The 25,919-nt window shown below is 47.4% G+C and overlaps 1 protein-coding gene across 2 annotated transcripts in view; it reads right to left on the bottom strand.

Moving 5' to 3' along the window:
* The window catches only part of LOC139276498 (T-cell surface glycoprotein CD3 delta chain-like), a 61,522-nt gene that overhangs the window by 22,213 nt on the left and 13,390 nt on the right, over nt 1–25,919 (bottom strand). Inside the window, exons 2-3 of one of the 2 annotated variants that reach the window (XM_070894606.1) lie at nt 3,252–3,272; nt 1,615–1,809 (exon numbers count right to left, since the gene is read on the bottom strand). The exons of the other annotated variant lie outside the window; for it this stretch is intronic. Coding sequence (XP_070750707.1) covers nt 1,615–1,809; nt 3,252–3,272 — 216 coding nt within the window. The remainder of the gene's footprint in view (nt 1–1,614; nt 1,810–3,251; nt 3,273–25,919) is intronic. 2 annotated transcript variants of the gene reach the window in all.

Genomic DNA, 25,919 nt, shown 5'->3' with positions numbered 1-25,919 from the left:
GGTTACAATGCTGGTTGACTACATGACACCAGGGGTCAAACTGGGGTCACACCAGGGGTCAAACCAAAGATCAAGCCAGGGCCCCGTGACAATGACACCAGGAGAAACTGCAACCTACACTTTTTATACTTCTATTTCTCCCCCCCTCCCCTGAAGGTGCTGATGCTCACTGGGGTACAGGTCCCCCCCTCCCCTAACTCTCACTGGGGTATGGGTCCCCCCTCCCCTGACTCTCACTGGGGTACAGGACCCCCCTCCCCTAACTCTCACTGGGGTATGGGTACCCCCCTCCCCTGACTTTCACTGGGGTACAGGTCCCCCCTCCCCTGACTCTCACTGGGGTACAGGTCCCCCCCTCCCCTGACTTTCACTGGGGTACGGGTCCCCCCCCCGACTCTCACTGGGGTACTGGGCCCCTCCCCTGACTCTCACTGGGGTACAGGTCCCCCCCTCCCCTGACTCTCACTGGGGTACAGGTCCCCCCCTCCCCTGACTCTCACTGGGGTACAGGTCCCCCCCTCCCCTGACTCTCACTGGGGTACAGGGCCCCCCCTCCCCTGACTCTCACTGGGGTACAGGTCCCCCCCTCCCCTGACTCTCACTGGGGTACAGGGCCCCTCCCCTGACTCTCACTGGGGTACAGGGCCCCTCCCCTGACTCTCACTGGGGTACAGGGCCCCTCCCCTGACTCTCACTGGGGTACAGGTCCCCCCTCCCCTGACTCTCACTGGGGTACAGGGCCCCTCCCCTGACTCTCACTGGGGTACAGGGCCCCTCCCCTGACTCTCACTGGGGTACAGGTCCCCCCCTCCCCTGACTCTCACTGGGGTACAGGGCCCCTCCCCTGACTCTCACTGGGGTACGGGTCCCCCACTCCCCTGACTCTCACTGGGGTACAGGGCCCCTCCCCTGACTCTCACTGGGGTACAGGGCCCCTCCCCTGACTCTCACTGGGGTACAGGTCCCCCCCTCCCCTGACTCTCACTGGGGTACAGGGCCCCTCCCCTGACTCTCACTGGGGTACAGGGCCCCTCCCCTGACTCTCACTGGGGTACAGGTCCCCCCCTCCCCTGACTCTCACTGGGGTACAGGTCTCCCCCTCCCCTGACTCTCACTGGGATACAGGTCCTCCCTCCCCTGACTCTCACTGGGGTACAGGGCCCCCCCTCCCCTGACTCTCACTGGGGTACAGGTCCCCCCCTCCCCTGACCTCCCCTGAAGGTGCGGACTCTCACTGGGAGTCACTAGCTGGAGATCAGAAGCACCACCCTGGCTGAACACCACACCCTCTATCTGAGGCTCAGTGAATAGGACTGAGCAGACCAGCACAGACCAGGATTTGGAGCCAAGCTCTGATCGGGCAGGCTGGTACATTAACCACCAGCTATGATGAAGCAACAGGGCAAAGAGGAAATTGGCCACCTTGCTCACAGATGGTCGTGTGGACAGCAATGTCCCATTGCTCTAACAGATTATTTCACTCATAAACAAAGACAGGTTTGACAGCAGGGGACTGTAGCCAGCAGAGGCCGGGTGGGACCAACACAGTCTTACAGCACAGAATGTGGCCATCAGCTGTTCATTGGACAGAATGGAGGAAGATTTGAAACTTACGTTTGATGAAGATGAAAGCACGGTGTCCTGTGTTGTCGGTGCAGCTGTATTCCAGAAAGTTTGTCTCGGAGGCTTTCGATACTGTCAGCGACGATGAGGCTGTTGCTTTCGCGTCTGTCCCCGGGTCTCTTTTGATGGTAACATTGGCGGGTGTGTTGCAGCTCACTTTGATGTTTGTTCCATCGGATGTTAACTCTGAGAAAGAAAAGACCTGCATTTCTATAGCGCCTTTCACCACCAGACATCCCAAAGCGCCTCACAGCCAATGAAGTACTTTTAAAGTGTAGTCACTGTTGTAATGTGGGAAAGGCGGTAGCCAATCAGTGTAATTGTTGCTGTGATGTAATGAAGGTCAGGAGTTCACATCAAACCAACCCCGCACCCCCCACACTACCCCCCCACACCCCTCGCCCCACCCCTCGCCCCTCCACCCCTCGCCCCCCCACACCTCACCCCACCCCCTCACACCCTGCCCCCCACCCCCCACACCCTGACCCCCACCCCTCGCCCCTCCACCCCTCGCCCCACCCCTCGCCCCTCCACCCCTTGCCCCACCCCTCGCCCCCCCACACCTCACCCCACCCCCCACACCCTGCCCCCCACACCTCACCCCACCCCCCACACCCTGCCCCCCACACCTCGCCACACCCCTCGCCCCTCCACCCCTCGCCCCTCCACCCCTCGCCCCACCCCTCGCCCCCCCACACCTCACCCCACCCCCCACACCGTGCCCCCCACACCTCGCCCCATCCCTTGCCCCTCCACCCCTCGCCCCACCCCTCGCCCCCCCACACCTCACCCCACCCCCCACACCCTGCCCCCCACACCTCACCTCACCCCCCACACCCTGCCCCCCACACCTCGCCCCACCCCTCGCCCCTCCACCCCTCGCCCCACCCCTCACCCCCCCACACCTCACCCCACCCCCCATACCGTGCACCCCACACCTCGCCCCACCCCTTGTCCCTCCATCCCTCGCCCCTCCACCCCTCGCCCCACCCCTCGCCCCCCCACACCTCACCCCACCCCCCACCCCTCGCCCCACCCTGCCCCCATACCACAACAAACTGACCCCCCCCCCCCTCCAGTTACCAAGGGAACGTCCTGTGAAAACACACAGGATCACCATGGGCTTCTGAAATATCCATTCACAATCTGATCTCCATCCCATCGCCAACCAGACATTGATCCAGCTCATAACAATATAAGAAATAGGAGCAGGAGTCGGCCATTCGGCCCCTCGAGCCTGCTCCGCCATTCAATAAGATCATGGCTGATCTGATCTTGGCCTCAACTCCACTTTCCCGCCCGCTCCCCATAACCCTTCACTCCTTTATGGCTCAAAAATCTGTCTGTCTCCACCTTAAATATATTCTATGATAATGATGCTCCTTGTTGAAGGAATTGATTGACCCGGATCCACTGATCCACTGCTCTGGGGAAAGGACTTGTTCTCGGGTGAGGTTTGTTAATTCCGCACTGATGACCCTCTCGCTCCAAGCTCAGAGTAACCTTCTGCGTAATCCATCGTCTTAGAATTTGAGAAACATGGATTATTCTCCCTACTGAAAGTAGGTTTAATCTGATAGTTTCCCAATAAACAATTCACTGACAATGAAACAGAAAAACTCACTTACCGATTTTTGTATCCACGACCCCTGGAAATAAAATAAAAGAAATGAGTCAAAGACCCGGGTGTCACAGAGTCATGCTGTTAGTGATCATGGTGGAATAGCTTGCATTTTACGAAATCTCATGCTGGGGTCCAAATCTGTCAAATCGACGTGGTGCCAGTGAAGGACATAACCTGGAATAATTCACACAGCAGGTGGAAGCAGTGAAGAGAGGCTGTAATGTCTCAGGTGACAAAGAGACCCTTCGGTGCTCAGTTGGAGCAATGTGTTGGTGACATGGCAATATGGTGAGTTTCTGGTCTGAAGGTGTCATAGGGAGATGGAGAGAATTAGTGGGGGTCCTAGTCTGGGGTCTCTGTACTCTGGCCCTTATGGGCTGGGTTCAAAGCAAACTGCTCCTGATTCAACAGGTTTGCACTAAATCCTAAGTCTGAGTAAGAGAGATGGCAGGATGGCTGAGGTGGGGAGTATCAGCAGGAGGAAGGAACGTGGGAGGTGGTGAGTTTAGAGTGTAATCGAGTATCACAAGAACACCATCATCAGAGATTTTCCTTAAATTTTAAAGAAGTTCAAGCTGCAGATTATATTATTGTGTGGGGACAAACTGATAGAAAATTCCAGAAACTGAAAGAGTTTAATGGGGGATTTCTATCAAAACCGAAACTCCAGAATCTCAGCGACAGCTGACTGAATATTTGAAACAGAACAGGCCTAGCTGGGTAAGGACAGCACGATTCCTTCCCTCGAGGACGTTTATCCAACAGCCTCATGCTCACTTTTACAGATCTCAGAGTTTTAAATTGATTTCAAATTCTCAAACTGCTCTCGATGGGATTTGAACTCCTGTTCTCTGGATTATTAGTCCAGTAACAGAACCCCAACACCCCCATACCCCTAATGGGGTGACTGAGCTTCAGTTACACAGCAAGCCGCAAGTTGTTCTCTGCTGTATCTTTGCTCAGGGTTTGGGAAGCTGTGATGCCGACTGCCACACTGCTGTGTGTCTGACTCCCTGATATACACCGTACAACTCTCCTCTCACTGCCTCCTGTCTCTCTGTCAATATAACAGAAGTTTCACTCTCACAATTGTTTGATGAAAAAAAATCATAATTTAAAAGTGTTACAGAAAGAGGATCCTCATTGTATGATCCACCCAGGGTCTGGGACATCAATTAGATGCTTATTTGTGAGTTTTACATCTTAATCTGGAATGAATGTGTGAAATTGAGGCAAATCAGCAAGTAAACAAGAGAAGGAACTTAATATAGCCCCTTTCACAGCCTCAGGATCTTCCAAAGCACTTTACCGCCAATGAGGTTTTGAAGTGGAGGAAATTTCAGTATAACAAACTCATTAAAAAATATTTAAATGTAACAAAATAGCTTCAAACACTGAAATAATTCAAGCCGACAGATTCAACAATCGCTTTTCAGTGAAAGTCAGTGCATCATTGATGGGATTTTAACCCTTTCTCTCCTGGATTGCTGGCCAGTATCGAAGCCCAACTCATCTGAAGGCGATCGGAAGGAGCTCACTCACTGACACGGCGAGGCTGATTTAGAAGCTGACGTATGAACACGACTGACTTTATCACACAATCACTGATGAGCTGCTCTTATCAGCGGTCCCTCTGATAGAAAGATATAAAGATAGCAAGAGTCGCTGCCTCCCCTTGTAGGCAGAGCTGCTTGTAATCGAGTATTTATTTAATACAAGTAAATTGTCAATCTCATTGTAAACTTAAGTGCTAACGAGAGATTATATAATACTGTTCAAGTTCTTTCATGACTTCAGGATGTTGCAAAGTGCTGTACAGCCCATGAAATACAAAGTGTAGTCACTGTTATAACGTGGGAAACGCGCCAGCCAATTTGTGCACAGCAAGCTCCCACAAACAGTAATGTGATAATGACCCGATAATAGGCTGGATTTTAGGGTCTCACGTTTTTGGGTGATAATGGCAGTGAGGCAGGAAGGTTAGCGGCCGGGGATAGTTGCCGTCTTTGTTGTTAATTTTGGGCATCTGGGCCCTGTGTCAGTGACACAGTGCGAGGGGAGAAATCCGAAAACATCTCTCGTGGGCGCTAGGAAGGGAAACTCGCGAACTAAAGCAAGCCAAGGAGCGCTCCGAGAGGGGCGGAGGTGGGGAGGGGGGAAATCCTAAAAAAAAAACCCACAAAAACATTCCCAAAACATGGCCCCTGCCACCACAACACAAATCGCACAAAAATATAAAAGAAGAAACAATCACACGTACTTGTGGAGCCCATGACCTTCCTCTCTGCCGCTGGGTTCGCTTGACCGCTCTGATTTCCGGGCAAAAGTCCAAACTCCTGCTGGTGTCGCGACCAGAGGTACTGCACACCCGGTGCAGCTCAGCGCTATCACAAAACACGACTCGAGGATCGCGGCAGGGCACTGCAGAGCTCACCGCTGCCTTTCTCCGGGGCGAAACCCCAAGCGCAAAGGACAGCAAAATCCAGCCCAAGCTGTTTTAGTGATGTTGGCTGAGGGATAAATATCGGCCCCAGGTCACGGGGAGAACTCTCTGCTCTTCTTCGAAATAGTGCCATGGGATCTTTTACATTCACCTGAGGGGGTATCCAGGGGTATTCAACATTCAGGAAGGATAGAATAAAAGGAAAAGGAGGTGGGGTAGCATTGCTGGTTAAAGAGGAGATTAATGCAACAGTTAGGAAAGACATTAGCTTGGATGATGTGGAATCTATCTGGGTAGAGCTGCAGAACACCAAAGGGCAAAAAACGTTAGTGGGAGTTGTGTACAGACCTCCAAACAGTAGTCAGGATGTTGGGGAGGGCATCAAACAGGAAATTAGGGGTGCATGCAATAAAGGTGCAGCAGTTATCATGGGTGACTTTAATATGCACATAGATTGGGCTAACCAAACTGGAAGCAATACGGTGGAGGAGGATTTCCTGGAGTACATAAGGGATGGTTTTCTAGACCAATATGTCGAGGAACCTAGGGGGGAGGCCATCTTAGACTGGGTGTTGTGTAATGAGAGAGGATTAATTAGCAATCTCATTGTGCGAGGCCCCTTGGGGAAGAGTGACCATAATATGGTGGAATTCTGCATTAGGATGGAGAATGAAACAGTTAATTCAGAGACCATGGTCCAGAACTTAAAGAAGGGTAACTTTGAAGGTATGAGCCGTGAATTGGCTAGGATAGATTGGCGAATGATACTTAAGGGGTTGACAGTGGATGGGCAATGGCAGACATTTAGAGACCGCATGGATGAACTACAACAATTGTACATTCCTGTCTGGCGTAAAAATAAAAAAGTGAAGGTGGCTCAACCGTGGCTATCTAGGGAAATCAGGGATAGTATTAAAGCCAAGGAAGTGGCATACAAATTGGCCAGAAATAGCAGCGAACCTGGGGACTGGGAGAAATTTAGAACTCAGCAGAGGAGGACAAAGGGTTTGATTAGGGCAGGGAAAATGGAGTACGAGAAGAAGCTTGCAGGGAACATTAAGGCGGATTGCAAAAGTTTCTACAGGTATGTAAAGAGAAAAAGGTTAGTAAAGACAAACGTAGGTCCCCTGCAGTCAGAATCAGGGGAAGTCATAATGGGGAACAAAGAAATGGCGGACCAATTGAACAAGTACTTTGGTTCGGTATTCACTAAGGAGGACACAAACAACCTTCCGGATATAAAAGGGGTCAGGGGGTCTAGTAAGGAGGAGGAACTGAGGGAAATCTTTATTAGTCGGGAAATTGTGTTGGGGGAATTGATGGGATTGAAGGCCGATAAATCCCCAGGGCCTGATGGGCTGCATCCCAGAGTAGTTAAGGAGGTGGCCTTGGAAATAGCGGATGCATTGACAGTCATTTTCCAACATTCCATTGACTCTGGATCAGTTCCTATCGAGTGCAGGGTAGCCAATGTAACCCCACTTTTTAAAAAAGGAGGGAGAGAGAAAACAGGGAATTATAGACCGGTCAGCCTGACCTCAGTAGTGGTAAAATGATGGAATCAATTATTAAGGATATCATAGCAGCGCATTTGGAAAGAGGTGACATGATAGGTCCAAGTCAGCATGGATTTGTGAAAGGGAAATCATGCTTGACAAATCTTCTGGAATTTTTTGAGGATGTTTCCAGTAGAGTGGACAAGGGAGAACCAGTTGATGTGGTACATTTGGACTTTCAGAAGGCTTTCGACAAGGTCCCACACAAGAGATTAATGTGCAAAGTTAAAGCACATGGGATTGGGGGTAGTGTGCTGACATGGATTGAGAACTGGTTGTCAGACAGGAAGCAAAGAGTAGGAGTAAATGGGTACTTTTCAGAATGGCAGGCAGTGACTAGTGGGGTGCCGCAAGGTTCTGTGCTGGGGCCCCAGCTGTTTACATTGTACATTAATGATTTAGACGAGGGGATTAAATGTAGTATCACCAAATTTGCGGATGACACTAAGTTGGGTGGCAGTGTGAGCTGCGAGGAGGATGCTGTGAGGCTGCAGAGTGACTTGGATAGGTTAGGTGAGTGGGCAAATGCATGGCAGATGAAGTATAATGTGGATAAATGTGAGGTTATCCACTTTGGTGGTAAAAACAGAGAGACAGACTATTATCTGAATGGTGACAGATTAGGAAAAGGGGAGGTGCAATGAGACCTGGGTGTCATGGTACATCAGTCATTGAAGGTTGGCATGCAGGTACAGCAGGCAGTTAAGAAAGCAAATGGCATGTTGGCCTTCATAGCGAGGGGATTTGAGTACAGGGGCAGGGAGGTGTTGCTACAGTTGTACAGGGCCTTGGTGAGGCCACACCTGGAGTATTGTGTACAGTTTTGGTCTCCTAACTTGAGGAAGGACATTCTTGCTATTGAGGGAGTGCAGCGAAGGTTCACCAGACTGATTCCCGGGATGGCGGGACTGACATATCAAGAAAGACTGGATCAACTGGGCTTGTATTCACTGGAGTTCAGAAGAATGAGAGGGGACCTCATAGAAACATTTAAAATTCTGACGGGTTTAGATAGGTTAGATGCAGGAAGAATGTTCCCAATGTTGGGGAAGTCCAGAACCAGGGGTCACAGTCTAAGGATAAGGGGTAAGCCATTTAGGACCGAGATGAGGAGAAACTTCTTCACCCAGAGAGTGGTGAACCTGTGGAATTCTCTACCACAGAAAGTTGTTGAGGCCAATTCACTAAATATATTCAAAAGGGAGTGAGATGAAGTCCTTACTACTAGGGGGATCAAGGGTTATGGTGAGAAAGCAGGAATGGGGTACTGAAGTTGCATGTTCAGCCATGAACTCATTGAATGGCGGTGCAGGCTAGAAGGGCCGAATGGCCTACTCCTGCACCTATTTTCTATGTTTCTATGTTAAGACAGGGCCTCAGTTTAATGCCTCATCCAAAATACGGCACCTCCAACTCCAACTGGGAGTGTTGTCCTACAATATGTGTTCGAGTCTCTGGAGTGGCATTTGAACCCATGACCTTCTGACTCCAAGGTCAATACTTATTGTGGTGCAAGTTCTTACTTGGTGCTTAATCTGTTCATTGTGTAACAGACAATTAGCTTAATTACCGCAGCATTGAAGGCACAGGGTAGTTCATCAAAGGCAAAGTGCTACTAAATTTATTCTAAGCACTGATTTCCTGTGTGTCCTTTTACAATATTCCTTGAATGGTTCTTAACCCAATGTGTTAACATTATCGAGAGTGTGTTAACATCTTTTACCCAGATATTAGCAGATGAAGGCACACTCCTGTTCATAAGGGATGTGAGGACCATTACAAAAGTGGGCAGTAATGCTGATCATGAGTAAAATATCTGGCGTGAAATCCAGAAAGATAAGCTCACTTGCACAGTTCTGAGGTCCTGGGAGAAAAGGGATTTGAGTCGAGATGGGGTAGTGAGATTCTAACACAGTAAGGATGTAGGTAGGAGAAGGGGCATCACATGAGGTGGTTGGAACAGAGAAAGAATGAGAGGACAGTGCAGAGGACCACTCCCATTGATGAGGGAGAGAGTGCAGCAAACAATATTACTGTGAGTCACAAGCTGCAGTATCATTGCTACATGAATCACTGACTGAGATATAACTGAGAGTGATTAACGTGTCCCAGTATCGTGTCGTGTCGAGCATTCAGACCAGGACGGATTGCTGATTCAGTGGTCACACTATGGCCTCTACCATTGGACTCAGTGCCCCTGGGCAGGAGGTGGTGCGAGAGGTGACAGTATGTTATAAAGTTTTCCTCACCTTCACATGGTCCATCTCCAACTCTTCCCTGCCTCAACTTTTATACCTCCATTTCTGGGGATAGGCTGTCAACCAATGTCCACCATAAGCCTACTGACTCCCACAGCTACCTTGATTATATCCCGCTTCCTGTAATGACTCTATTCCATTCTCCCAGTTTCTCCATCGCATCTGTTCTGACAATGCCACTTTCCATACCAATGCGTCCAATATGTCTTCCTTTTTCCTCAACCGAGGATTTCCCTCCACCATGGTTGACAGGGCCCTCGACCGTGTCTGTCCAATTTCCAGCACTTCTGTCCTCACCCCTTCTCCTCCCTTGTAGAACCATGACAGGGTTCCCCTTATCCTCACCTTTTACCCCACATTCAATGGATCATCCCCCGCCATTTCCACCACCTCCAGCGTGATCCCAGCACCAAACACATCTTCCCCTCCCTTCCTCTTTCAACATTCTGAAGGGCCGTTCCCACCGAGACACCCTGGGCCACTCTTCCATCACCCCCAACACCCCCAACACCCACTCCCCTGCCCATGGCACCTTCCTGTGCAAGATGCAACATCTGTCGTTTCACCTCTTCCCTTCCCACCGTCCAGAGCCCCAAACACTCCTTCCAGGTGAAGGAGCGATTTACTTGTCATTTGTTCATTTTAATGTCCTGCATGTGCTGCTCACGGTGCGGGAGACTAAACGCAAATTGGGTGACCGCTTTGCGGAACACCTCTGTTCAGTCCGTAAGCGGATGGAGCTTCCAGTCGCCTGTCACTTTAATTCTCCACTCCACTCCCACTCTGACCTCTGAACTCGGCCTTCACTGTTCCAGTGAAACTCATGGAAGCTCGAGGAACAGCACCTCATCTTTCGATTTGGCACTTTACAACTTTCTGGACTCAACGTTGAGTTCAGCAGTTTCCGACTGTAAGCCCTGATGGCAACTGTTGGTGATTCTGCTTTTGCAATTTACACCCTACATAGACCCATCTTTCATTTCTTTATCTGTCCCATTACCGTTACCTTTTGCTTTGTACAATCATACCTTTTGTCATTTAATCTCTCCTGCCCTCCATCCTGTCTCAGACCTTCCCTTTTATTCATTCCTCACCTCCCCTATCCCCCTGCCCCTGCACTTGCTTAAAATCTGTTCAATCTCTAACTTTTACCAGCTCTGATGAAGGGTCACAGACCTGAAACACTAACTCTGTCTCTCTCTCCACGAATGTTGCCTGAGCCGCTTAGTATTTCCAGCATTTGCTGTTTTTAGATTTTTTATTTTGTCCATGTATTAAAACACTGAACAATTAGAATTTTGGAGAATTACTTTTTGTGCTGCACTCCCTGTGACTCCCACCGCCCCCAGCTGGAGGTGGAGGGTGGGTTGCGTGTTTTGTGTCTGATCTCAGTGCACTCTGACCATCAGGGGTGAGAGGTGAGGGGTGAGACTGCGGACAGCTTGCTCAGGGGGCAATGACTGGGGTCTCTGACACCGCTCCCACCCCCTCCACCAGCTCCCCTCCCCCGACACACCCGCCAGTGGGACTGAGTGCTCGGGGGCTGAGTGCACCGGGCTGGGAAACGGGTCAGAGCAACAGGCTGGATCTTTATTCCTTTTCATTGTTTATTGTTGACATTTGGGGTATGCTGCCAGTTTGACAGTTGCACCAGTCGGAGGCTCAAGATGTGAGAAGGAGTTCACCTCCCACACACTCTCAGGACTCCCACAGCAACTTCACTTGTTCCTCTCCCTCTCTGACTTCATTCTCCGCCCTCATTGTCTTTATCTCCAGCCAGCACAAGAGCGTGGAACAGATACCAACAGGACGGGTTACTGTACAAGCGCCATCTGATCTGCTTCCTTGCACCACCTGCCCAGGAGATGCTGACTGCACTGTCGAGACTCAGCCCCCGAGCACTCAGTCCCACTGGCGGGTGTGTCGGGGGAGGGGAGCTGGTGGAGGGGGTGGGAGCGGTGTCAGAGACCCCAGTCATTGCCCCCTGAGCAAGCTGTCGGCAGTCTCACCCCTCACCTCTCACCCCTGATGCTTCCTTGCACCACCTGCCCAGGAGATGCTGACTGCACTGCCAAGACTCTGACTTGGGGAGCCAGTCACTTGCTCTATCCTCGGTTACAGTGTCGGGCAGGCAAGCTCATGATGGGAGAGACCGGTCAATGACGGCTCAGTGGGTTCGAGGCAGAACCTCACACTTCAGCAATATCAAAAAACACAAGAAATAGGAGCAGGAGTTGGCCATTCAGTCCCTCTAGCCTGCTCCACCATTCATAAGGTCATGGCTGATCTGAAAGCTGACAACACATTGGGGTTTGATCCCCAGGAGCCAGTGGGGACAAATCAGGGGGTTCGGGGGGTTCATATATCGAATAACAGATACCTGGGAGTGAGTTACAGGCTGGGTTCGGGGGGTTTATATTACACAGGATATACGACACAGAAACAGGCCATTGGGCCAACCAGTCCATGCCGGCGTTTATGCTCCACTCGAGCCTCCTCCCGTCTTTCCTCATCTAACTCTATCAGCATAACCCTCTATTCCCTTCTCCCCCATATTCTTGTCCAGCCTCCCCTTAAATGCATCGATACTATTCGCCTCAACCCCTCCCTGTGGCAGCGAGTTCCACATTCTCATCACTCTCTGGGTAAAGAAGTTTCTCCTGAATTCCCTCTTGGATTTCTGGGTGACTATCTTATATTGATGGCCTCTAGTTATGCTCTTCCCCACAAGTGGAAACACTCTCTCTCTATCCACTCTATCAAAACCTTTCATCATTTTAAAGACCTCTATTAGGTCACCCCTCAGCCTTCGTTTTTCAAGAGAAAAGAGACCCAGCCTGTTCATCCTTTCCTGATATGTATACGCTCACATTTCTGGTATCATCCTTGTAAATCTTCTCTGCACCCTCTCCAGTGCCTCTATATCCTTTTGATAATACGGCGACCAGAACTGTACGCCGTGCTCCAAGTGTGTTCGATACAGGTTTAGCATAACTTCCCTACTTTTCAATTCTATCCCTCTGGAAATAAACCCTAGTGCTGGGTTTGCTTTTTATGGCCTTGCTAACCTGTGACACAACATTTAGTGATTTGTGTATTTGTATCCGAGATCCCTTTGTTCCTCTACCCCATCCAGACTCGCACCCTCCCAGTAATAAGTCACCTCCCTCTCTATTTTTCCTGTTTATTAATGTCCTCCTGTAATTTGTTGCAGTTCTCCTCAGTATTGACTGTACTCCCCAATTAGGTGTCATCTGCAAATTTAAAAATTGTATTATTGGTTCCAAAGTCTAAATCATTAATGTAAATTGTGAATGATAAGCTCATAATAAAGGATGAAACTGAGTACTGTGTACAATGAGCAAGTGTGACCTTAGCTCCTTTAATAAGACTCCAGAGTGCAGGTACCTCATGGGTGGCCTGCTTATATACAGTGCTCCCAAAGGATGCTGGGATCCCTTGGGACTCCACCAGGTAGGCCCTCTGGTGGTAGTGTAATACAGGTTACACAGGGTTAAATACATAACATCACTCCCCCGTAAAGTCAATAGTACACTTATTTACAAGGTGAGATGGTCTGGGGCTTTTCGCTCCCTTGTCGATCGTCTCAGTATCAATGTGGGTGTGGGTGAGTTGGTTAGTTTTTCACTGGGTTGCTGGGCAGCTGGCCTTGCCGGGTTGCTGGGGATGGTGAGTTCAGCTTCGTGGTCAACCATGATGTCAGTTGCCACTTGTGTGTGTGTTGGAGGGTCAAAGTTGGTGGTGTCCTCTTCGGGTTGTTCGTAGCTGTTGGTGAACTGCAATTTGATTTGGTCCAAATGTTTTCTGTGTTTGTCCATTGGCCAATTTGACCTGAAACAACCAAAAATATTTTGCCTAGAAATGGGTCCGCATAGTCCACGTGGATCCTCGACCACGGTTTGGAGGGCCACGACCACAAACTCAGCGGTGCCTCTCTGGGTGCATTGCTCAGCTGAGAGCAAGTGTTACACTGGTGCATGCATGACTCTAAATCGGAGTCAATGCCGGGCCACCACACATGGGATCTGGCCAAGGCTTTCATCATTACAATGTCTGGGTGGGTGCTGTGTAGTTCACAAATGAACGTATCTCTGCCTTTCTTGGGTAAGACCACGTGATTACCCCACAACAGACAGACCGCCTGCAGGGACATTTTGTCTCTGCGCCTGTGGAACGGCTTAATCACCTCCCGCATCTCCGCTGGGACACTGGACCAGCTCCCATGGAGGACACAGTTTTTTTTTACCAAGGACAGTAAAAGATCCTAGCTGGTCCAGGTCCTGACCATAATATGGTAGAATTCTTTATATTAAGATGAAGAGTGACACAGTTAATTCAGAAACTAGGCTCCTGAACTTAAGAAAAGGTAACTTCAATGGTTTGAGGCGTGAATTGGCTAGAATAGACTGGCAAATTATATTTAAAGGGTTGACAGTGGATAGGCAATGGCAAACATTTAAAGATCACATGGATGAATTTCAACAATTGTACATCCCTGTCTGGAGTAAAAATAAAACGGGGAAGGTGGCTCAACCGTGGCTAACAAGGGAAATTAAGGATAGTGTTAAATCCAAGAAAGAGGCATATAAATTGGCCAGAAAAAGCAGCAAACCTGAGGACTGGGAGAATTTTATAATTCAGCAGAGGAGGACAAAGAGTTTAATTAGGAGGGGGAAAATAGAGTATGAGAGGAAGCTTGCTGGGAACATAAAAACTGACTGCAAAAGCTTCTATAGATATGTGAAGAGAAAAAGATTAGTGAAGACAAACATAGGTCCCTTGCAGTCAGATTCAGGTGAATTTATAATGAGGAACAAAGAAATGGCAGACCAATTGAACAAATACTTTGGTTCTGTTTTCACGAAGGAAGATAGAAATAACCTTCAGGAAATACTAGGGAACTGAGGGTCTAGTGAGAAGGAGGAACTGAAGGAAATCCTTATTAGGCAGGAAGTTGTGTTAGGGAAATTGATGGGATTGAAGGCCGATAAATTGCTGGGGCCTGATAGTGTGCATCCCAGAGTACTTAAGGAAGTGGCCCGAGAAATAGTGGATGCATTGGTGATCATTTTCCAACAGTCTATCGACTCTGGATCAGTTCCTATGGACTGGAGGGTAGCTAATGTAACACTACTTTTTAAAAAAGGAGGGAGAGAGAAAACAGGGAATTATAGACCAGTTAGCCTGACATCAGTAGGGGGGAAAGTGTTGGAATCAATTATTAAAGATGAAATAGCAGCGCATTTGGAAAGCAGTGACAGGATTGGTCCAAATTAGCATGGATTTATGAAGGGGAAATCATGCTTGACAAATCTTCTGGAATTTTTTGTGGATGTAACTAGTAGAGTGGACAAGGGAGAACCAGTGGATGTGGTGTATTTGGACTTTCAAAAGGCTTTTGACAAGGTTCCACACAAGAGATTGGTGTGCAAAATCAAAGCACATGGTATTGGGGGTAATGTACTGACGTGGATAGAGAACTGGTTGGCAGACAGGAAGCAAAGAGTCGGGATAAACGGGTCCTTTTCAGAATGGCAGGCAGTGACTAGTGGGGTGCCACAGGGCTCAGTGCTGGGACCCCAGCTATTTACAATATACATTAATGATTTAGATGAAGGAATTGAGTGTAATATCTCCAAGTTTGCAGATGACACTAAGTTGGGTGGCGGTGTGAGCTGTGAGGAGGATGCTAAGAGGCTGTAGGGTGATTTGGACAGGTTAGGAGAATGGGCAAATGCATGGCAGATGTAGTATAATGTGGATAAATGTGAGGTTATCCACTTTGGATGCAAAAGCACGAAGGCAGAATATTATCTAAATGGCGGCAGATTAGGAAAAGGGGAGGTGCAACGAGATCTGGGTATCATGGTACATCAGTCATTGAAAGTTGGCATGCAGGTACAGCAGGTGGTGAAGAAGGCAAATGGTATGTTGGCTTTCATAGCTAGGGGATTTGAGTATAGGAGCAGGGAGGTCTTACTGCAGTTGTACAGGGCCTTAGTGAGGCCTCACCTGCAGCGAAGGTTCACCAGACTGATTCCCGGGATGGCAGGACTGACCTATGAGGAGAGACTGGATCGACTGGGCCTGTATTCACTGGAGTTTAGAAGGATTAGAGGGAATCTCATAGAAACATATAAAATCCTGACAGGACCGGACAGGTTAGATGCAGGAAGAATGTTCTCGATGTTGGAGAAGTCCAGAACCAGGGGTCATAGAAACATAGAAATATAGAAAATAGGTGCAGGAGTAGGCCATTCGGCCCTTCGGTCATAGCCTAAGGATAAGGGGTAGGCCATTTAGGACTGAGATGAGGAGAAGCTTCTTCACTCAGAGAGTTGTTAACCTGTGGAGTTCTCTACCTCAGAGAGTTGTTGATGCCAGTTCATTGGGCATATTCAGGAGGGAGTTAGATATGGCCCTTACAGCTAATAGGATCAAGAGGTATGGAGAGAAAGCAGGAAAGGGGTACTGAGGGAATGATCAGCCATGATCTTATTGAATGGTGGTGCAGGCTCGAAGGGCCGAATGGCCTACTCCTGCACCTATTTTCTATGTTTCTATGTTTCTGATCTGGCGGGCTGTGACAGGAGACTTTTCGTTGTCGAATGCATCCATTACTATGAGCAAGTCCGCTGGCTGTGCCATTTCCACCCCAATGGTGGGCAATGGCAGCTGACTGAGAGCATCTGCGCAGTTCTCTGTGTCCGGTCTGTGGCAGATTACATAGTTGTATGCCGACAGCGTGAGCGCCCATCTTTGGATGCGGGCAGAGGCATTGGTGTTAATCCCTTTGTTCTCAGAGAAGAGCGATATGAGCGGCTTGTGGTCAGTTTCAATCTCAAACTTGAGGCCAAATAAGTACTGGTGCATTTTCCTTACCCCGTAAATGCAGCATGCTGTAGGCCCTTTCGGCCTTGGACAAACTCCTTGACGCATAACCGACTGGTTGCAAACTGGCCCACTCGTTGAATTCCACCGGCGCGATGATGCTTCTCGCTGCAGCCTGTCCAGCTCAATCTAACTTTCTCACGCACCATGTACGGTACCGCCCGTGCCTTGTGATGGATAGGTCACGTACCGGGAACCAAATGGATCTGCACTTTCGCCCCCGTGAAACTTCCAATGCCTGGCTCGAATAACAATGAAAACCTGCTCAGAATCTGGGCACATGAGGCGTTGTCGATGGATGAGAGCGCTCGGATGTCATCCCAGTTCCAGCGGATTTTTCCCAGCCAGCTTCTGCCAAACAATGTGGGGCCATCCCCTGGCACAATCCACAGCGGGAGTTCGTGTACTGCTCCATCATAGGAAACTTTGACTTCTGTACTGCCAATTACAGGGATTAGTTCCTTGGTGTAAGTCCTTAGTTTGGTGTGAATGGGGCTGAGCTTGGGCCTGTGTGCCTTGTTGCACCACAGCCTGTCGAAGACCTTTTTACTCATTATGGACTGACTCGCGTCTGTGTCCAGTTCCAGTTCAGTTCAACTTTCAACATTATTGGTGGACATTTCGTGGTGACTGTGTGTACCCCGTACACTTCTGCCTCCTCGGTTCGAGTCTCCAATTCAATCTGATCCACAGTGGATCGATCTTCCTCTGCAATGTGGTGGTTTTCAGGGTTTGCAGCTCGCCTGCACATTCGCTGGAGGTGTCCCATTGTTCTGCAATCGTTGCACGCATAGTGTTTAAAGTGGCATTGATGGTGCCGATGATCACCTCCACAGCGCCAACAAGGTGTTAACTGCCTCGCATTAACGATCGATAGCGGACTCTGGGTCATCTGAGGTCTAACAGCAGCAGCCGGCGTGTACGTTCTGCCATGTACATTCCTGCTCGAAACCGACGTTACTTTGTTCACAGTACTGGCCGAAACCTCTTTACTCTGCGAAATCTGTTTGGTGTTGTCACTGGTGGGCATAAATGCCTGGGTATCGTTATGGCTTTACTTAGATTTGGAGTTTCAACGGTTAACAGTTTGCGAAGGATTGCCTCATGACCAATGCCCAGTACAAAAAAGTCTCTAAGCATTTGTTCTAGGAATCCCTTAAATTCACAATGTCCTGCAAGACACCTTAGTTCGGCGACATAGCTCGCCACTTCCTGGCCCTCCGACCGTTGATACGTGTAGAACCGATATCGCGCCATCAAAATGCTTTCCTTAGGATTTAGGTGTTCCCGGACCAGTGTACACAATTCTTCATAGGATTTAGCTGTTGGTTTTGCCAGAGTTGGGAGATTCTTCATGAGACCATAGGTTGTTGCTCCACAGACAGTTAGGAGGATCGCCCTTCGTTTGGCAGAGTTCTCGTCCCCTTCCAGCTCGTTGGCCACGAAGTATTGGTCAAGTCTCTCCACGAAGGCCTCCCAATCTGAGAACTTCTCCAGTTTTTTGCATTTTTGTGCGGTTGTTCGTTACCTCGTTGCCAATTGATAAGTTCATAATAAAGGATGAAACTGAGTACTGTGTACAATGAGCAAGTGTGACCTTAGCTCCTTTAATGAGACTCCAGAATGCAGGTACTTCGTGGGTGGCCTGCTTATAAAACGTGCTCCCAAGATAGGCCCTCTGGTGGTAGTGTAATACAGGTTGCAAGGGGTTAAATACATAACAGTGAATAACAGTGGTCCCAGCACTGTTCCTTGTGGAACACCATGACCCACCTTCTGCCCCTGTGAATAAGCTGCCTTTTACCCAACTCTCTACTTTCTGTCTTGAAGCCAGCTAACTATCCATTCTGCTACTTGTCCCTGACTCCACATTCTCTGACCTTGTTCATCAATCTATTATATGATACCTTACTGAAGGCCTTTTGAAAATCTAGATAAATTACATAAGAACATAAGAAATAGGAGCAGGAGTAGACCATACGGCCCCTTGAGCCTGCTCCGCCATTTAATACGCTCATGGCTGATCCGATCATGGACTCAGGCCCATCATCATCATAGGCAGTCCCTCGAAGCGAGGATGACTTGCTTCCTCGCCAAAAAAGGATGAGTTCCCAGGTGTTTCAATGAAGGACCTAATATTCCACGTCCTGAGCTACATCCTGAAGGGTGGAAGATGCCTGTGCGTGGATTTGTTTAACATGTGGTGGCCTTTGCACATCAGCCACCACACAGGCTTGACAGAGCTAGATCTTGGTCCAGTGGCAAGGGTTATCCAAGACGACTGGAGACCTGCTCTGCTGCACGGACCCAGTGAGCACACATATCGCAGTGTGGGCTGGGCCTGTGCTGCCCCTGGGCCCTCGCCTCTCCTGGCCCCGAAGTGGACCACTTCCCTGCCTGCTCCCCTTAACCCCTTATTCCCTTATTGTTTAAGAAACTCTCTATTTCTGTCTTAAATTTATTCAATGACCCAGCTTCCACAGCTCTCTGAGGCAGCAACTTCCAGATCCACAACCCTCTGAGAGAAGAAATTTCTCCTTATCTCAGTTTTAAATGGGCGGCCTCTTATTCTAAGACCATGCCCCCTAGTTCTAGTCTCCCCCATCAGTGGGAACATCCTCTCTGCATCCACCTTGTCGAGCCACCTCATAATCTTATACATTTCGATAAGATCACCTCTCATTCTTCTGAATTCCAATAAGTAGGCCCAACCTACTCAACCTTTCCTCATAAGTCAACCCCCTCATCTCCGGAATCAACCTAGTGAACCTTCTCTGAACTGCCTCCAAAGCAAGTATTTCCTTTCATAAATATGGAAACCAAAACTGCACGCAGTACTCCAGGTGTGGCCTCACCAATACCCTGTATAGCTGTAGCAAGACTTCCCTGCTTTTATACTCCAGAATATCTGTATTTGTAAGTAAAATTGAAATGATGTTGACATATTGCAAAGTACTTGAGGGTTGGCCATTGAGGTGTTTTATCAACATGCTGGTATGTACATGATTGAGGGCAAATCTGACATATTTTATTGCAATTGTACATTAAAATAGCCATGAAAGTGCAAATTATATCAATGTAGCAGATTGACTTACATATTAGTGCAATAAAGGCCAAGATTCCATTGGCCTTCCTGATCACTTGCTGTACCTGCATACTATCCTTTTATGCACAAGTACCCCCAGGTCCCGCTGTACTGCAGCACTTTGCAATTTTTCTCTATTTAAATAATAACTTGCTCTTTGATTTTTTTCTGCCAAAGTGCATGACCTCACACTTTGCAACATTATACTCCATCTGCCAAATTTTTGCCCACTCACTTAGCCTGTCTATGTCCTTTTGCAGATTTTTAATGTCCTCCTCACACATTGCTTTTCCTCCCATCTTTGTATCATCAGCAAACTTGGCTACGTTACACTCGGTCCCTTCTTCCAAGTCGTTAATATAGATTGTAAATAGTTGGGGTCCCAGCACTGATCCCTGCGGCACCCCACTAGTTACTGGTTGCCAACCTGAGAATGAACCATTTATCCCGACTCTCTGTTTTCTGTTAGTTAGCCAATCCTCTATCCATGCTAATATATTACCCCCAACCCCGTGAACTTTTATCTTGTGCAGTAACCTTTTATGTGGCACCTTGTCAAATGCCTTCTGGAATTCCAAATACACCACATCCACTGGTTCCCCTTTATCCACCCTGTTCATTACATCCTCAAAGAATTCCAGCAAATTTGTCAAACATGACTTCCCTTCATAAATCCGTGCTGACTCTGCCTGACCGAATTATGCTTTTCCAAATGTCCTGCTACTGCTTCTTTAATAATGGACTCCAACATTTTCCCAACCACAGATGTTAGACTAACTGGTCTATAGTTTCCTGCTTTTTGTCTGCCTCCTTTTTTAAATAGGGGCGTTACATTTGCAGTTTTCCAATCTGCTGGGACCTCCCCAAAATTTTGGTAAATTATAACCAATGCATCCACAATCCCTATTGCTACTTCTCTTACATCTACTGCATTACCCTTGTCTATCTCACTGTTAGCTCTTCAAAAAATTCAATGAGGTTGGTTAAGTAAGACTTTCCCTTTTGAAATCCATGCTGACTATTTGTTATTATATTTTTGGTTTCTAGATGTTCTTCTATTTTCTCCTTTAGCAGGAATTCCATTATTTTTCCTACCACCATGTTAAGCCGACTGGTCTATAATTCCCGGGAATAGACATCTTCTATCCCCCTTCTTAAATGTAGGCATTACATTAGCTATCTGCCAGTCCTCTAGCACTTCAACTTTTTTTTACCAAATTATTAAATATGTGTAGTAAGGCCTCTGCTAACCATTCCCTCGATTTTTTTAAAATGTGTGGATGCAATCCATCCGGACCAGGAGTTTTATCCTCTTTGAGTTTGATTAGTTTATTTAATATATCCCCTCTTTTTATTTTAAATGTACTTATCTCATTACTAATCTCATCATCCAATGTCATGTCCACCTGTTCCATCTCCCTGGTAAATACCGAAGGAAGATAATTATTTAATATTTCTGCCATCTCTCTATCATTACCTGTGGTATAGAAACATAGAAACATAGAAAATAGGTGCAGGAGTAGGCCATTCGGCCCTTCGAGCCTGCACCACCGTTCAATAAGATCATGGCTGATCATTCACCTCAGTACCCCTTTCCTGCTTTCTCTCCATACCCCTTGATCCCTTTAGCCGTAAGGGCCATATCTAACTCCCTCTTGAATATATCCAATGAACTGGCATCAACAACTCTCTGTGGCAGGGAATTCCACAGGTTAACAACTCTCTGAGTGAAGAAGTTTCTCCTCATCTCAGTCTTAAATGGCCTACCCCTTATCCTAAGACTGTGTTCCCTGGTTCTGGACTTCCCCAACATCGGGAACAATCTACCCGCATCTACCCTGTCCAGTCCCATCAGAATCTTGGATGTTTCTATGAGATCCCCTCTCATCCTTCTAAACTCCAATGTATAAAGACCCAGTTGATCCAGTTTCTCCTCATATGTCAGTCCAGCCATCCCGGGAATCAGTCTGGTGAACCTTCGCTGCACTCCCTCAATAGCAAGAATGTTTTTCCTCAGATTAGGAGACCAAAACTGAACACAATATTCCAGGTGAGGCCTCACCAAGGCCCTGTACAACTGCAGTAAGACCTCCCTGCTCTTATACACAAATCCCCTAGCTATGAAGGCCAACATACCATTTGCCTTCTTTACTGCCTGCTGTACCTGTATGCTAACTTTCATAGAAACATAGAAAGATATAAACATAGAAAATAGGTGCAGGAGTAGGCCATTTGGCCCTTCGAGCCTGCACTGCCATTCAATAAGATCATGGCTGATCATTCCCTCAGTACCCCTTTCCTGCTTTCTCTCCATACCCCTTGATCCACTTAGCCGTAAGGGCCATATCTAACTCTCTCTTGAATATATCCAATGAACTGGCATCAACAACTCTCTGCAGTAGGGAATTCCACAGGTTAACAACTCTCTGACTGAAGAAGTTTCTCCTCATCTCAGTCCTAAATGGCCTACCCCTTATCCTAAGACTGTGTCCCCTGGTTCTGGACTTCCCCAACATCAGAAACATTCTTCCCGCATCTAACCTGTCCAGTCCCATCAGAATCTTATACGTTTCTATGAGATCCCCTCTCATCCTTCTAAACTCCAGTGAATAAAGGCCCAGTTAATCCAGTCTCTCCTCATATGACAGTCCAGCCATCCCTGGAATTAGTCTGGTGAACCTTTGCTGCACTCCCTCAATAGCAAGAACGTCCTTCCTCAGATTAGGAGACCAAAACTGAACACAATATTCCAGGTGAGGCCTCACTAAGGCCCTGTAAAACTGCAGTAAGACCTCCCTGCTCCTATACTCAAATCCCCTAGCTATGAAGGCCAACATACCATTTGCTTTCTTCACCGCCTGCTGTACCTGCATGCCAACTTTCAATGACTGATGAACCATGACACCCAGGTCTCGTTGCACCTCCCCTTTTCCTAATCTGTCACCATTCAGATAATATTCTGCTTTCGTGTTTTTGCCACCAAAGTGGATAACCTCACATTTATCCACATTATACTGCATCTGCCATGCATTTGCCCACTCACCTAACCTGTCCAAATCACCCTGCAGCCTCTTAGCGTCCTCCTCACAGCTCACACTGCCACCCAGTTTAGTGTCGTCTGCAAACTTGGAGATATTACACTCAGTTCCTTCATCTAAATCGTTAATGTATATTGTAAAGAGCTGGACCCTGCGGCACCCCACTAGTCACTGCCTGTCATTCTGAAAATTACCCATTTATCCCAACTCTCTGCTTCCTGTCTGCCAACCAGTTCTCTATCCATGTCAGTACATTAGCCCCAATACCATGCGCTTTGATTTTGCACACCAATCTCTTGTGTGGGACCTTGTCAAATGCCTTTTGAAAGTCCAAATACACCACATCCACTGGTTCTCCCTTGTCCACTCTACTAGTTACATCCTCAAAAATTCCAGAAGATTCGTCAAGCATGATTTGCCTTTCATAAATCCATGCTGACTTGGACCGATCCTGTCACTGCTTTCCAAATGCGCTGCTATTTCATCCTTAATAATTGATTCCAACATTTTCCCCACCACTGATGTCAGGCTAACCGGTTTATAATTACCCATTTTCTCTCTCCCTCCCTGGTGTTACATTAGCTACCATCGGAACTGATCCAGAGTCAATAGACTGTTGGAAAATGATCACCAATGCATCCACTATTTCTAGGGCCACTTCCTTAAGTACTCTGGGATGCAGACTATCAGACCCTGGGGATTTATCGGCCTTTAATCCCATCAATTTCCCTATTATCCTGTCTATCCTTAATGGCCCTATTCCTATCCCAACCGTACTTTTTTATTGATGTGCCTATAAAATATTTTACTATTTTGTTTTATGTTCCTTGGTAATGTAATTTCATAGTTCCTCTTTGTCTTCATAATTGTTTCTTTGACTTCTCTCGTAATCATTTTGTATTCTCCCTTATCATGCACTCCCCTGCTGTCTATGTACTTAATGTATGCCTCTTTCCTTACCCTCAATTGTTCCCTTATGGCTTTATTCATGCTTAGTTTGTTCTTTCCTTTTCGCGGAATATATTATTCCGGAACTCTGAACACCGTTTCCAATGTTTCCCATTGCTGTTCTACCTCATTGTTTGCCAATAATTTTGCCCTTTTATTTTCCCAAGTTCTATTCTCAGTCTCTAAAAATCAGCTTTTTTCCAATCTATTATCCTGGTTTTCATCATACTTATGTCCTTCTCAATTATATTATGGTCACTATTGCCTAGATGTTCCCCTACTTTTACTTCTCTTATCTGCTCTAGTTCATTGCCTATTACTAGATCTAATAGCGACTTCCCACTTCTTGGGCTTTTTACAAATTGGGTTAGAAAGGAGTCCTGTACACATTGTAGCAACTCCATTCTCTTATCCCCTTTACCTACCTCTTCTGGCCAATTAACATCGGGTAGTTGAAATCCCCCATGATTATTATTCTATGGCTTTTTTACTAATTTCCCTAATTTACCTGCCTATTTCTTCCTCCACCTCCCTTCCACTGTTAAGGTAGTCTGTAAACTACACCTATTGGTGTGATTGATCCTCCATTATCTGTTATCTCTATCCACATAAATTCTATTTTTATTTTGTTGATAGCTGCGACACTTTTTTCTACTGTCATTATATTATCCCTAATAAGTACAGCTACTCCATCTCCCCCTTTTCCTTCTCTCTCTCTTCTAAATGTTATACCCTGCAATGTTTAATTCCCACTCTGGATTTTTCTGCAGCCATGTTTCAGTAATCCCTACTATGTCTGGTTCCTCACAACACATGATTGCCTCCAGCTCCCTTATTTTATTATGGACTCTGTTTGCATTGCTGTACAGACAGTTTCGCTCATTTTTAAGAGGATTGCCTCTGTCTTTATGTTTAACCAGCTTTTTAGACTCCTGTTCTGTAACTCTATGTATTCTCTTGTAATCAATGTCCTTGCTTACTTTATTCTTTCCTATGCTCTCTTTTCCTGTTTTGTTTATATTTAGACTGGTTACATTTCTTGTAGATCCATCCCCCTATCGTACTAGTTTAAAGCCTTTGCCACCTCCCTATTTACCTTTTCCGCTCGGACACTGGTCCCATCCCTGTTCAGGTAGAGCCCGTCCCATCGGTACAGCTCCTTCCTGTCCCAGACCTGGTGCCAGTGTCCCATGAAAAGGAACCCCTCTTTCCCACACCAGCTCTTTAGCCACATGTTAATTCTCCTGATCTGTTTGCTTCTATGCCAATTTGCATTATAATTATTACCCTTGAGGGTCCTGCTTTTTAATTTGGAGCTTAATTCCTGACACTCTCTCAGTAGGGCCTCCTCCCTTTTCCTACCTATGTTGTTTGTCCAGCATGAACCACGACAACTAGATTTATCCCCTCCCTTTTCAAGTTCCTCTCCAGCTGCCGTGAGATATCCCTTATCCTGGCATCGGGTAGGCAACACACCCTTTGGGATTCTCGTTCTTGGCTGCAGAGGACACTATCTATCCCCTAATTATAGAGTCCCCTATCACTACCACATTTCTATTCTGCTCTCCCCCCCCGGATATCCTGATGAGCCAGGGTACCTTGGTCTGCATTGTGGCTTTCCTCGCTGCAATTTTTCTCCTTGTCCTCACAGGTAGCGAGTATATCGTACCTGTTGGACAAGACAGTGTCTGCTGGACCTCCTTCTCAACCGCTCCTAAATCCCTGCTACCCGGCTCCCTAACAGTCACACGCTCCCTTTCTTGAACCTGTGTTTTCCTCTGGGGTGTGACTGTATTCTGGATAAAACTGTCTAGAAATTCCTCCCCTTCCCTTATGTGTCAGTGTCTCCAACTCACACTCCAGCTCAATGACTGAGCCGGAGAGATTTGAGATGGAGACATCTCCTGCAGACGTGTTTTCTCGGGATGGTCGCGCTGACCGTAATCTCCCACATACTGCCGTCCCGACACACCACCTGCCCAGTCTCGCTGTCCACAAACTCCCACATACTGCTGTCCCGACCCGCCCTGCTGTATCTCAGTCGTGCTTTATTTTATTTATTTAATTAGTTAAAGTCTTTATTCAACGATTACTTATAGTTATATGAATTAATTTAATTAGTTAAGTTATAAATTTTATAGAATACTTTATAGTTTCCTGCACCTAGTTTAAACCACTGTTCTAGGTTAGAGAGAAAATGGAGAAAAAAAACTGATAAAAAGTACATAAAAATAGGAGCAGGAGGCGGCCGTTCGGCCCCTCGAGCCTGCTCCGCCATTCAATAAGATCATGGCTGATTATCGTCCTGCACTATCTCCATATCCCTGGCTTCCCTTAATATCCAAAAATCTATCGATCTCTGTCTTCAATATAAGAAACCTGAAAGTGAGTTACAGGCTGGGATCTGATCGAGTGGTTTATTCGTAAAATGT

This window comes from Pristiophorus japonicus, chromosome 11 (assembly GCF_044704955.1).
Source record: "Pristiophorus japonicus isolate sPriJap1 chromosome 11, sPriJap1.hap1, whole genome shotgun sequence".
Classification (NCBI taxonomy): Eukaryota; Metazoa; Chordata; class Chondrichthyes; family Pristiophoridae; genus Pristiophorus; species Pristiophorus japonicus.
This window is presented reverse-complemented; position numbering and strand designations above follow the sequence as displayed.